Here is a 14,297-nt window from a genome sequence, read left to right on the forward strand (position 1 = left end):
CCTGAATCTGGTGTCTCCTCAGTTAATGACCTTACTGTACCTGTTGCTGGCACCGGAAGGGGGCACTGCCTGTGGCAAGAGGAGCACAGGTTCCTCGAGATAGAACCAACACAGTAAAGATAAAGACACCAGCACGTTATGTAACACGAAGAGGCCAAACCGTACCCCTTTGTTCGTCCGCCAGGACTTCCTCAGAAGCATCCCTCTGAAGCTGCTCTCGTGTGACCTCTTCGACGAGTGGATGGGTGCCCTGGAGAAGCAGAGTGAGGAGGAGAGGATAGAGGCCCTGAAACAGTAAGTCGTCAGAGCGACTCGCAGAGGCCAGGCCAGGCGGAACTGTCAGAGTGCTTCCTGACAGCTGCAATGTGCAGGGGACCAGGGTAGAATTGTTCATTACTCCCAGAACGAAAATCAGGAAGTTACCCTGGACATATACAAAAAGGGTTTCAGCCAAATGAAAGGAAGCACTTCTTCAAAATTAGAAAGGGGACTTCAGCACATACCACAAGAGGAGGGGGGGCGTCTAAAAATATGTCATTCGGGAAGGTATGAGATGAAATCGTAGATGAAAACTTTGAAACAGGCTACCTGGCAAAGCCTAAGAATTTGGAGTTATCCTTGGTGTCCTGCAAGGCAACCATTCTGCCATAAAAGATCCCTTCGAGCGTAGTAGAACAATCTGAAAGTGATTGTTTTGTTCATAAAATTCCAAAGCATATTTCATAGTCTTATAATTAACCCAAATGAAAACTCTATAAAAACAAATTCCAGTGACAGCTAAAGTAATTACATATGTAAATAAAAATGTGATCTGTCGGTGACTAGAGAATCTTAAATGTCTGACTTTTAAAATGTGAGCACTTCCGCCAAATCCTATGAAAGTCTGCCTATATATTATGATTGTCTCGCATGGCTAAATATTTTCAATGAAATATTTATAGAATTGGAGACATTAGAGTCTCTATCCAAAAATGAAATTCAATTTCCACTTAAAGACATAAAACTCTTTCATAGCAAAAACTTCTTATGAAAAATGAAAATGATCCATATATTAGAGTCACTTTTTTTTATTTCATTTTTTGAAAACATGGGGCTTTAAAAATCTAATTTATTATTTACTAGTAACAATGTTGTCATTTAAGTGCTACGCCGATCATATTTATGGACATGCCCTTATAAACCGATTCGTTCTCCTTAGAGATTTCTCAGATAATATAAAAATCTGTCATCTATGTTGGATGGTTACAGTTCAGAAAAAGGAAAACATTTGTATTCAAACAGAAGAGTCTTGTGGTATTAGAAACAAAAAGACATCCTACATGGTGAAATGATTACTCAACAAAACGGTTTTCAAGATACTAAACTACGAACTTACTGAAGGAGTTAATGCTTCCATAACTTGAGATCTCTAGAAATAATTAAGGCTCACTGGTGTGAAAGGCGTCCTAATTACAAAGACCCGTTTTTTGGGGGTTTTTTTTCGGTCCTCGGGATCTCTGGGTTAACCAGTTTCGTTCTATGTCAGTTGCCACTGCAAGTGTCTGAATGAGTATTTCACAATGTTACTTGTGAAAATGCACCTTCCTCCTTTTAAAGGAAGTCAGGGATGGCCAGAAAGTTTCGACCGATTACACTATGGCCAGACAAAATCATTAGCCTCCTCTGAAACGAACCTCTCTGAACTTCATTCCAGGGTTGCAGATAAGCTCCCCCGGCCCAACCTGCTGCTGTTGAAGCACCTGGTCTCCGTGCTCTACCTGATCAGCCGGAGCTCCGAGGTCAACAAGATGGACGCCAGCAACCTCGCCATCTGCGTCGGACCCAACATGCTGACCCGAGAGAATGACCAAAACCTGTCGTTTGAAGCCCAGAAAGACTTGAACAATAAGGTTCGTTCCCAGGCTATTTCTGAGGAACTCCTGACTTACCATCTCACTGTCTATTTCTAAATCCAAGTGATGAGATGCCTCTGAATTTCTCTGAGTCGAGATCCCAGGGAAACGTGAAACAACACCGTCACAGTCCCCCTGAATGAAATTGAGTAGAGCCAGGCCTGCGTCCCTCGTCACCCTGACAGACAAAGCACACGTGCTAACAGTTTTTACATCACCGTCTCCCAGGATAAATCGGCCCTTTCATTTTTGTCTTCTTTGGTGCCTCGTACTCTGTCGGTCCAACGACCGATCTGAGAAACGCCTTTCTTAAATGAAAAATTTAGCTACTTTAAAGTTTTGGTTTTTTTTAATTCTCAAATAAAAAAAAAATGCACGTCTCAAAAATAACTTTAATATAGATGAGACGGTTACTAAATTCCTGCAGTTCTATTCAGACACATAAAGATCTCTCGTGCTCATTTGGGCACCTCCCTAATAGTTGACCCCCACGATGGCCCTATTCTGTCCCACCCCTTTAAAAAAAAAAAAAAAAACTTTCTTTAAGCTGACAATCGGCTACTTTGTCCTCACAGGTTAAGACATTGGTGGAATTCCTCATCGATAACTGCTTCGAGATATTTGGGGAGAACATTCCAGCACATTCCAGCATTGCTTCTGATGACTCCCTGGAACACACTGACAGTTCAGGTACAGAATGTGCTGCCAGTGAATTAGGATGATATTCCGCTGCGATGTAAAGTTGCCCCTGGGACTGGAGTGGGAGTTACCTTCACAAATCACCAAATGAGCACAGACTCAAGTCTGTAGCGAAGTCGTTAAACGGGAAAACTTTGCTCCTGGGAAGTTTCCTGCAGTGTCTCCTCAAGCTGCAGATGCTTAGGTCGAGCCTGGAACTTTCCCTTCCTATTCTAAATCATGGAGAACTGCTAAGTTTACTGAGTTAACTTTAGCTAGCGGGCCGGGGTAATAAACTTTTGTTTCCACGTAATGGAATATGGAAATGGATGCAATGAAAGAGCCATCGATGTTTAAATTTAAGATCAATAAATTGTCAGTGAAATGCTGTTTTCCCTGCCCCTCCCCGCCCCCGCCCGCCATTTCCTTTTCCTACTTCTCTACCTCTACATAGTAGTTTGGGGGGGAAAAGCTTGTAATGTGGCAAGTTTCTTTCATCCCAAACCCCAGCGTAGCTTCACCAAGTTTCCTAGCGCCATACGGCACTAAGTGGGGTGAAAGGGACCGAAGTTCACCTCTGAAAGAATCTGAACACAGAGCTCACCTGTCCCTTCTTCATTTCCTCAGACGTGTCGACCCTGCAGAACGACTCAGCCTATGACAGCAACGACCCTGATGCGGAGCCCCCCAGCGCCGCGGGCTCTCCCAGCAGGCTGGCCCAGGTGCCCGCGGGGACCTTGGTGGCCAGGGAGCCTAGCGGCCCCCGCGCCTGGACATCCCGCCAGGAGCCCGTGGTCGGCGCTGCAGCCAGGTGGAAAAGCTCCCTGGGCGAACCGGACCGGAGGTACTCAGAGCCCAGCATAGCTTCCTCCCAGGAGTGCCCCGAGGGCGTGAAAACAAACCCCAAACTCACACGAAGTGAGGATGACTTCACCCGGGCCCGGCCAGGCTCCCGGCTGGGCAACGAGGAAGCCGAGGACCCATTTCCAGAGGAGGTGTTTCCTGCGGCCGAGGGCCAGACTCGGAGTCCAAGGGATCTGAAGGTGAAGCCCTGGGCCCCGGGCGTGGTGCCACCGTGGGGACTGGCGCCCAAGGCCTGCTCAAGCGGCTCCCTGGACGCCTCCGATGACAGCTCCCCTGTGGCTTCCCCTTCCAGCCCCAAAAGAAATTTCTTCATCAGACATCGGTCTTTCACCAAGACCGATAAAAGCAAGCCCAGCAGAGAAATCAAAAAACACTCCATGTCATTCTCCTTCGCGTCTCACAAAAAAGTGCTGAGCAAAACGCCCAGCTTGGTGTCTGTGAGAGCCAGAGGCTTGGGCCAGGACCAGGCGAGGAGGGGCCCTCGGAAGGAAAGCCAGCTGGCGGGCCGAGTGGTCCAGGAGCATCTGTCCGAAGCCCAGCACCGCCCAGCTCTGGACGCCAGCGCCAGGGCCTGTGCCCTCTCGGCAGAGGACGTGTTCTGCCTGGTTGACCAGAGAAGCCCTGGAAGCCCCCCGTCCTACCAAGAGGCCATTCGGTGCCAGGCCCTGGACCTGGCCGCCTGCGGGAGCCAGACAGTTGGCAGCATGCGGGCCAGAATGCTCAGCCTGGACGCTGGGCCGCCACCTCCCCTTCTGCCTTTTCCCCACGGAGGGGACTCGAGAAATATGTGCAGTCCAGGGACACCAGACTGGCACAGACTCTTGCCCAGGACCGAGGGCTGGAAACAAAGCGGGTCTGGCTGGGCTGCCGTGGGAGCGACAGGACAAGGGACTGTCATGGCGAGGCCCGAGCTGCACCGGCCGAGAACTGTGTCCGAGTCCAGGCAGAAGGACAAGTGGGACGGCCTGGTGCGGCGCTGTAGTCAGCCGGTCTTCGAGGCTGACCAACTCCAATACGCCAAAGAATCCTACATTTAGGAGGGCGGGCCGGAGGCCATGACACAGCTCGCGGTGACCACAGTGCGTGACTGTTTTCAAAAAGTCGAGAATAAGCTTCGTCCAAGAGGTTGCGTAGAGTCCTCCCAGAGAGGATACTTACACAACTCAGGTGGTGCCTGCGTGCGCCTGGATTCATGGGACATGTAGCAAATGTATAAAGTGTATTCTAGAAGATATGTTAGGTGCAAAGATGTCTCCATAAATAGGTGTCTATATTTGTTTGTGAACTTGGGGTAAACTGCATCGCTCGCTGTTCTCTGCCTCCTGGAGCACTTTTCTACTGATTTAGTGTTTAAAAATAATTTTTTCTATTTTTTTTTTATGTTGCCTCAAATGTCATGTAAATTTTCATATTTTCCACAAGCTCCATTTAGGGGCAAATATTCGTAACTCTGTTAGAAATTTACCCTCCTAATGACCGCAGTAAGAAGAAAGAAATAGACTGCTAGCAACAGAGTTTAGTGTCTGGAGTCATCAAGGGTGTTACAAATTCCAGTAAAAGAAAAGGCCATCGTTAAAAATGTATGAAAGATACTCAAATGTGTCCTTTTAATCATCTAATTTTAAATGTGGGTAGATTAGTGAAAATGCATTGCATCATTATTAACTGGTTTATAGCACTTTGAGCTTTTGTAGTTCAGGGGTGTCTTTGCCAGCAGCGTACAGGAAATTACTTTATATGCATTGGGGGTCACATATAAACTTCAGTATAATCTCACTACAATAAATTGCCTGCCTTATTTCAAAGTAAACGTGTGCGGTCTTTGCTGACATGTTGCTTCCTTTCCTTCTGTTCATAGAAACCCACCAAGAAAATCATTCACACATCAGTTCATTCAACAAGCATTTATTTGAATGCATATATTTATTATTCTAGACTAATAGGCAAAGCTTGGGAACTCGTGTTCCAAAAGAGAGAATCTCTGTTCTCTAGATATTTGCAAAACCATGACCATGTACCCACTTCTAGCCATTTTTTCAGCAAACAGTCACTCAAGGTCAGAAAATTTAGAATACACACCAGGGTTATATAGCAAATATAGTATTTCCCGTTTTTAGTGAATTAAACTTTTTAGTACTTTTAAAAACCTTATTTTTATGATGCTCAGTTTACTTGACGATTAACAAACATAATGGTAAAATCTTTGTCATATTTTAGAACTTTAATTTCAATGGTTAAGATATTTATTTACCCTGTATCTTGGAGATATGAAACTTCTTTTTTCCTCATTTTATCAACTTTTCTCATAAAATACTGTGCATGTTTTTGATTTGTTAAAGTCATGTTTTGGGGTTGGCTAGCTACCAGAGGGTGAGGACCTGTTCGCCTCATAGAGGATTTATTAATAATGTGACATAAAGTTAAAAACACTATAACTCAGATTGCCCAAGGCAGCATGTTCACACTCAATAACATCACTGAAAATACTTTAGTAAGCACCATCAATAACGTATAAATTTCAAGAGGCAGACGCTCTCCTGCTGACTGCTAACTTAAGAAAAGCAATCCTTTCCCAGAGTCAGACACTAATAGTAATCGTTACAATTTTTAGCATCTACCATGTGGCCAGCGCTGTGCTGGGTGTTCCAGGACTGGAAAATAAAACTCTCCGCCACGTACTCAGCAACTTCTCATTGAGAATTAGAGAATTCTCATCAGCAGATGACTAAGGCTGTAAGCTAGGGGGCCTCCACCACTGACCTGACCTCCACCTGACCCAACTCAGACTACAAAAATCCTACCCCAAATTTCCCCTTCTTATAGGGACACCAGTCATATTGGATTAGGGCCTGCTCTAATGACCTCATGTCTCCTCTTTCAAGTCACATTCTGAGATGCGAGGAGTTAGGACTCCGACAAATGAATTGGAGGTGGAAGGACGTGACACAATCCAACCCATAACACCAAGTTTCATGACACTTTGATTACACCAAACATTTCTTAATACTTCACCATAAAGAGAGGGCCCAGGCTTACAATGAGATTTGAATGACATTTCATTCAAGGACCCAGGAACACCAAGAGTTCTGTCCTCCTAAGGGCCACACAGTCACCAATGGGACCAGGTGTATGGTAAAACCAGATTGGAAGTCAAGGCCTAAGTAGGAGATTCAACCTAAATCAGGGTCTGACCCCAGCCTCTGGGGCACTGGGTCTCCCCAGCATGCCCGCATTGCCCGCTACCTGCCTGGGCCTAGCTTAGGAAGGCCCCTGGCCCTCTCGCCAAGCGAGGGAAGGAGAAATGCGCCCAGTTAATGTGCCCACTGGCAAACATTCAGCATTCAATGTCCCGGGACCTGACCGAACGGACTACAATTTCTTTCTCTTGGGGTCGGTAGGAAATTTTCCCTCCTTCTATAAAGAGGGGGAAGGGTGAGTTACCAAATGCCGTTGCCAGCATCCCACGTGATATGTTGTGACAACGTGCAACGGCACACACCCTGCCCACCCCCACCTCAGTGCCACGCAGGACTTGGTCCAGAAATGCTGACTTGCAGACATCGGCCAAGGTGGGGTACTCATGCCGGGGCTGAGCAAAACCGCAGTCACGTCAGAGCCCAAACTCAGCAAATGCCACAGCGACGTGACACTGCGGTCCCTGGGCAGTTGAAGTCACAGCCATGGCTGGTAGTGCTAATAAAATAAATAATAGGTAATGGCCACCGTGATTCCCATGGCCATAGATGAGAACGTCCAGAGAGCGATAAACACCATTTACCCCAATGCACTATTAAAAGAATAAATTCTAGCTAAATTTTCCTGATTGTAATCTCACTGGGAGGACAGCCAGTACTCGCCTTCCTCCCGAAGGGTCAAGTAGACAGAAACCCGCATCAGATGGGATCTCGCATATTTTGAGTTTCTTTTTTAATTGAATTATGTAAGATCTTAATTCTTTATCTGCGAAGGGAGACTTACTGAGGAATCAGAGTGTAAACATTTTGCTAGAGATGAGAACAACTCACTTTCTGGCAATTTTTTGACTGTGGACTAAGAGTCTGCCCTTCATCCACTCCAGAGTACAAATTAAATGTGAAGGAGGAAAGACCAATGGGACAAAGGGTTACCCTCCCCCTATTATAGGCTACAAAGAGGGGGCGTCGAGAGACACACAGACCTACAGAACGCAAAAAGGGAACGCAGAATGATGACATCTCTGTAGGAAAAGGAAGTCGGTGTGTTGGCACGAGAAAGGGTATGAGACCCGGATTCCCAGGACCTGAGTCCACGCCCTAATTATGCTTCCGTGGACCAGGCTCTAAACTGTCTGAGCATCAGTTTCTTCACCTGTAAAATGGGGAGAATCATAGCACTGTATCAATCGTGCAATAAATGGGACAGAAAACCCAGAAGGCAGAGGCTCCTGTGAGAAGGGGTTTATGCCCTCTGTTAGAAGACCAGGCCATCCAGGGCAGGCATGGCGGCTCCACGACATCCTAGGCCCCCTGGTTCCTTCATGCCTGGGGCCAGCTTCATGGGCGTGTGGCCTACGAAGTCGCTTAGGGCCCCACGCCGAGAAGGGCCCAGCAACGAGGCTGATGCTCTGCTGTTACAGAACATGTTCATCTTGTGCCGCTCCCTGAAAATTATGTCACTAACCTCGTTTCTGCTGTTTAGCTTTGTAGTTTACCATCCTTCTCGTGAGCATGATCCTCCTCCTCAGCCTTGCCTTCCAAATTCCAGGCAGGAAGTTTCCTGTTCAATAAATTCTACCTACATCCCAGGGGCCAGGCTTAGTCACATGGCTACTCTTACCTGCAGAGGAGTCTAGGAAATAGTTTTTTCATAGGCACATTGCCTCCCCCAACAAAATCAGTTAGTAAGAGAGAAGGGAACGATGGTTAGCGAGGAGGAACTATTAGCCTGCGACACAAAACTCAAATGAAGGAGATCATGGATATGATACAATACATACTAGTTTAGTTCCTGTAATAATAGAAGGCAAGATAAAGCACAGATTATCTATTATGTATAGTAAGACAACTGAAAATATTGAATATGATATGGGATAATATAAAGATAAGGCAGATAATCTCAAATGATTTCAATTATTCATATGCACACTGTGAGAATTTTATAATTAAGCAAGAGTAGTTTTAAGTAAAATAAATTAATAACAAATATGAATTGACCTCTTACAATATAAAAAAGATACTGTACTTGTGTAAGGAATTTACAATCTAGTAGAGACATAAGACACCCTTGAAGGCAAAAGTTAGTTCCAAATGAGTGATAACAACACAAAGGGCTATAGCAGGAATGAATGATTGCTTCATGGTCCAATTAATTTTAAGATATACTTCTTATTTAAAGGAGTTTCCATATGAAATTCCAGGACAAAACAGTACAGTTGAATAAAAACAGAACTTACTATATTCTAAGATTCAAAATCATAAAATGTGTCAAGTTTTCCTGAGTTAATTTATAAACTTTTATCATTTGTAAAAATGATAAAAGAACTAACTGGAGGTTTTGAGGCTTTTGGTTATCTTTGTTGCTTACTGAACTAAACAATCTGAATCTGATGACTACATTTAAAAAAAAAATCCATAAACACAACTAAGAAAGAGAGCTCTAGAGACGAGAGACGGAGAACTAGCCCTGCCAATTAAGCCATACTCAATATGGGAGCAGGAGGTCTCAGGGCAGAATAGACAGCAAACCAACAAAATGGACTGGAAAGCCCCCCAAGAGTAGGGGCAAATGCATCTAGGACTTTAGAAAATAAAGTTAGGATTTCAAAGCAGTGGAAAATATAAGGATAATTCAATAAATGGTACTGGTATAAATGGATGGTCTTCTGGGAAAAAAGGTGGTAGAACCACATCTCACAATATATGCCAGGATGCATTCTAGATGGATTGAAAATTTAAATGTGGGAAGTGAAAAAAATCAACGTTCCAGGAACGAGGTAAAATTTACATGCGATCTCAGAGTGGGAAAGCCCTCTATAACACGACTTAGAAAAGAGCTAATTTCCATTATATAGAGAGCTCCTGTCAATCGATAAGGGATATATTAAATTCAGTTTTTAAATGTGCAAAAGATGTGACTAGCCAACACATAGAATAAAATGGCTCTTGAATTTTTGAAAAGATGCTCAAACTCACTCATTTTTTAAAGGCAACCTGAAACTACAGTAAGATACTATTTCTTCCATCAGATAAGCAAAAACCTAAAAGTTTAATGGGTTGATGAGGCTGTGGGAAAACTAGTGATTCATTCATTTCTGTTGGAAGCAGAAATTGGTATGATCCCTATGTCAGACAGTTTGGCAATATCTGTCAACATTACGAAGGCATAAATCATTTGTATAACCAGTTCTCCTTCTAGGAATGCACTTTATGAATAAATTTGCATGCATGTTAAATTATATGTGAACGAGGATATTTGCTTTAGTTTAGTGCTGTTTATGATAGTAAAATGCTGGAAATGATATAAACGTGTATCGTTAGGGAGTAATTAAATTATGGTAATTAGATTCTAGCATATTCATACAGTTATAAAAATTTCTATGCAGCTCTAAAAAAGAAATAAAAAAGCTCTCCAGGTATGGAATAAAAAGAACTCCAAGATACATGAAGTGGAAAGAATGAGTAGGTCAATGCGTATAGTATGCTATATTTATCTTTTAAAAATATACTAATAATAGCAGTTTAACCTGTTGGAGGTGAGAAATGAGAACTGAAATGATGGGACCAAGAGAAAATAGAAGATATTTCAATAACATATGCTTGGTATTTGAACTATGTATTACTTATTCAAATATTAAATATAAAATAATAACTGCTAATGTTAAGTGCTTTGTTATATGCCAAGCACATTTAAATAACCCAAGAAATACCCGTCTGGGGGTGATGTTTCACTACAGTTGGAAAAATGGGTCAAAGACAGATTTTGAAGGGCCCGGCGTGTTCTCCAAACTGGGATTCAAAGGAAAACAAGAGGAACCTCCCATGGCTTTTGATCCGAGTGCATTCGAGGAGCTTACCTGCCAGGATAATGTAGGATGGTTTGGAAGAAAAGCAGGCAGAGGCAGAACAGCTGGCTCTGAGGTTATTACTCAAATATCAGGAAGCAGTTATTCTTGGCCCATAGGGAATCGGGCAGGGTAGCAGCTGTGGGAATGGGGAGGGACAGAGTGCCCAGACGATGAAGTGTGGACAGTGCACCATTAGAGGAGAGGGAAGGGAGGGCACTCTGGAGGACAGAGCACGATGAGTGAGGGTGGGAATGAGCGTGGTGTGCACAGGGAACAGTGACGACCCCAGGCCTGGGAATATGGCCTGCGGGGGAGTTGGTTAAGGGTGCAGGCTCCACAGACAGGCTGCCTGGGTTCAAATCTTGAATCTCCCACTTGCCATCTGACTTTGGACAAATTACTTCATTTCTCTGTGCCTGCGTTTTCACACCTGCAAAATGGGGATGGCAATACTACCTACTCCATAGGGCCGATAAGGAGGGCTAAATGAGACGACAGTATGCATAAAGTACTGTCCAGTACCCGAAGCACATTGGTGTTCAATAAACGCTAGTTTTCTCTGTGAACATAAAATTTAATTATTTTCAAGAAACTCAGTTGATATATTGTTTATTTCCCATAAACTCGGGTAAAGTACCCTACAGAAGTTCAGACTCAGATTCACAGAGAAAAAATTTTAATTTCTCCAACAATGTGATTTTTTGCTATTTGAACACAAGAGCTTTTCAGAAATGTGACATATGTAGTTCGAGCCTTAATATACAGTTAAGTATTGGATATCTTGAAAGATGACATGGTTTAACTTTGTTTAAACAAAGCCTGGTGAACTCATACTTAAATAAGGGCTCTTTTCTGAAATTATCTTTCATTTTTTTTCTTTCGGTAGGATCTTAACACTAATATCAAATATAATGTGACAACGATTTAGTATGTCAGTAATTTCAAAATGATAAAATGCCCTCTTTGAGAAAAATATCAAATTTCAATGAATCTATTTTTAAGCCCAAGAAAAACAGAGAAAATAAATGTAAAATATATAGGAAATAAAAAATATTAAAAACAATACCTTTGAAAAATGGCGACAAATTTACACATGAATTCCAAAAATCACTAGCTTTCTGCATTTTCTGATTCTCCCAAAATTCGTCGAGTACTTTTAATCTATCTACATAACTTAGTTTCCAAAGAACATTTACCCATGATCTCAGAAACTGAGAAGCGATCCATCCCATAATGGTTTACAGTTGAACACTCTGTTTCCAAATATATATAGTCCAAATTGACTCTGTTGCAATTAGGGAAGAAAATGAAAAATGAGAAAGCCTTTTTAAAAGATTAAATATTTTCACGGTTAATAGAAGATATGTCTTAACTATTGTGGGGAAGTAGTTTGATGTCGCTGGTGGGGACTAGACTAAGTGTCTGGATGACAGCAGGTGACTTCTCAGGACACTATTTCCCTTGTTTCTTCTTCTCCTGGATTCCTGCATTCTGTGCACCGTGGCATGATCTAATTGGAAGAGAAGAGTTTGGGGTGAAGACTACAGTGGGATACTAGCTACACTTGCTACATGCACATCACCAAATGGGGGAGGCTCGTACCCTCACAGAAATGTCACTTAGAATAACCATCCATGCAAGAAAAGACCTTTAGAAGATCCAAAGACTCAAGGCGAGGGACTCCAGCACCCGGATGGAGCACGGAAATAAGAAAAGATGCATCGAAGTGGGTAGGAAAGATGACTTCACAGCACCCCCATCACCACTACCCCCAAGCCCTGGCAGCCCAGCATGAAGAAAGAAAAAAGAGTTGCAAAGTGTTCACTTGTCTTCTATTTTCTAAAAAAAAAAAAGTTTTGTAAAATTGGATTTGTTTCTTCCTTGTATATCTGATAGAATTCAGCAGTGAAAGCATTGGGCCTGGAGTTTTCTTCGTAGGAAGGTTTTCGATAGTTACAGAGTTACTACAGCTTGAGGGTTATAGAGCTATTTGCATTTTCTATTCCATCTTGGGTATATTTTGGTGTGTTGCATTTTTCGAAGAAGTTCTCTAATTCATCAAAATTATTAAGCTCGTTGGGGTCAAGTTGTTCATAATATTCTTATGATCCTTTTCCTGCGTGAAGGATTGGTAGTGCTAATCCCTCTTTCCATCAGATCGGTAACTTGCGTGTTCTCTGTCTCTCTCTCTCTCCCTCACCCTCTCTGTCTCCTTCCCTCCCTCCCTCCCTCCCTCTTTCTCTTCCTCTCTCTCTCCCTTCATCGGCCTAGCTCAGGGTTCATCAGTTATGTTGAACTTTCCAACAAACAAGCTTTTCGTTTTGTTAATTTCCTCCATTGGTTCTCCCGTCTGTCTTTCCACTCCGATCTTCTCTATTTCCTCCTACTTTGCTGCTTTGCTCTTCTTTTTCTAGCTTTTTAAGGCGATGATGTCAATGAATAAACTGTTCTTCTTTTCTAATATGAGAACTTAAAGCTATCGATTTCCCTGTAAACATCGTTTTCGTTGCATCGTATTAATTTTGATATGTTGTATTTTATTATCATTTAGTAATATATATTTTCTAACTTCCCTATAGTTTCTTCTTTGGCCCATGGAAACATACTCCATGTGGCTGGAATCCTTTTAAACTTACTGAGACTTATTGTATGACATAGTATAAGGTTTATCTGGGGGAATGTACTATGGGTTCCTGAAAAATATGTGTGTTCTTCAGTTGTTGGGTTTTGCATTATATAAAAATCAATTAGGCACATTCATGACAAAAATGCTTAGTAAATTATGACTAGAGAAAAACTGCTCAAATTAATAAAGAATATTTACCCCCCAAAACCTGCAGCTAACATTACATTTAATGATGAGAAACTAGAAGCTTTCCCACTAAGATTAGGTACGAAGCAAGAATGTCCCCTCTTACTGTACCTTTTCAACATCATACTGGAAGTTCTAACTAATGCAATATGACAAGAAAAGGAAATAAAAGGTATATAGATTGGAAAGGAAGAAATAAAACTGTCTTTGTTCACAAATGGGTGGATTTTTGTCTATTATTTTATTATTTGCCTCCTCTACTTTTATTTTCTCTCATTTCCTCTTTCTTACATTCTTTTTATAATTCCATTTTTATTTACCTATTGGATTTTTAGTTTTCTGCATTATTTCTCAGCAGTTCTTCTAGGTTTTACAATATAAACCCCTTAACTTCTCATGAACTACTTATAATTGTGCAGGTCCAATTACCCCAACACCACCGCCATCACCTTTTTGCAAAAGCTGCCATATAGACTCCATCTACATAGAATATAAACCCTATAAGTCAGTTATAATGTTTGCTTTATACAATCAAATATATTTTAAAGGAATTAAAAGGAAACATACTCTTTTGTGTTTACCCAAACATTTATTTTTATGCCCTTTATTCCTGTTTTCATATCCAAAATCACATATCACTTCCCTTCAGCCTGAAACACTTCCTTCAGCTTCTTATAGTGTTAGCCTTCTAACATTCTTTTATTTGAAAATGTCTTCATCTCGCTTTAATTCTCGAAGTGTATTTCTGCTATATATTCTAAGGTGACAGTTTTTTTCTTTAAAACATGTCAAAGATTTTACTCACCGTCACCTGACTTCCACAGTTTCTGATGTGAAGTCTACTATTATTTAAATCCTTTTTCTCTGGCCTCTTGCAAGATTTTCTCTGTCTTTGTTTTTCACAGTTTAACTATGATGCGTCTCAGTGTGCTTTCCTTTCCATTTATCCTGTTTGGGATTCACTGAGTTTATTAAATCAGTAAATTTAAACATTTCATTAAATTTGGGA

General features: G+C 42.1%; 1 protein-coding gene across 2 annotated transcripts in view; it reads left to right on the plus strand.

Moving 5' to 3' along the window:
- The window catches only part of TAGAP (T cell activation RhoGTPase activating protein), a 9,864-nt gene extending 4,353 nt beyond the window's left edge, over nt 1–5,511 (plus strand). The window contains exons 1-4 of one of the 2 annotated variants that reach the window (XM_011376300.2): nt 187–294; nt 1,694–1,889; nt 2,468–2,582; nt 3,198–5,511. In XM_011376300.2, the coding sequence (XP_011374602.1) occupies nt 242–294; nt 1,694–1,889; nt 2,468–2,582; nt 3,198–4,471 (1,638 nt within the window). In that variant the 5' untranslated portion in view covers nt 187–241 and the 3' untranslated portion in view covers nt 4,472–5,511. Of the gene's footprint in view, nt 1–186; nt 295–1,693; nt 1,890–2,467; nt 2,583–3,197 lie in introns of those variants that run through there. The other variant, XM_011376299.2, reaches the window with a different exon arrangement.
- Nucleotides 5,512–14,297: the final 8,786 nt, after the last annotated feature.

The sequence above is a fragment of the Pteropus vampyrus genome, unplaced genomic scaffold (genome assembly GCF_000151845.1).
Source record: "Pteropus vampyrus isolate Shadow unplaced genomic scaffold, Pvam_2.0 Scaffold292, whole genome shotgun sequence".
Classification (NCBI taxonomy): domain Eukaryota; kingdom Metazoa; phylum Chordata; class Mammalia; order Chiroptera; family Pteropodidae; genus Pteropus; species Pteropus vampyrus.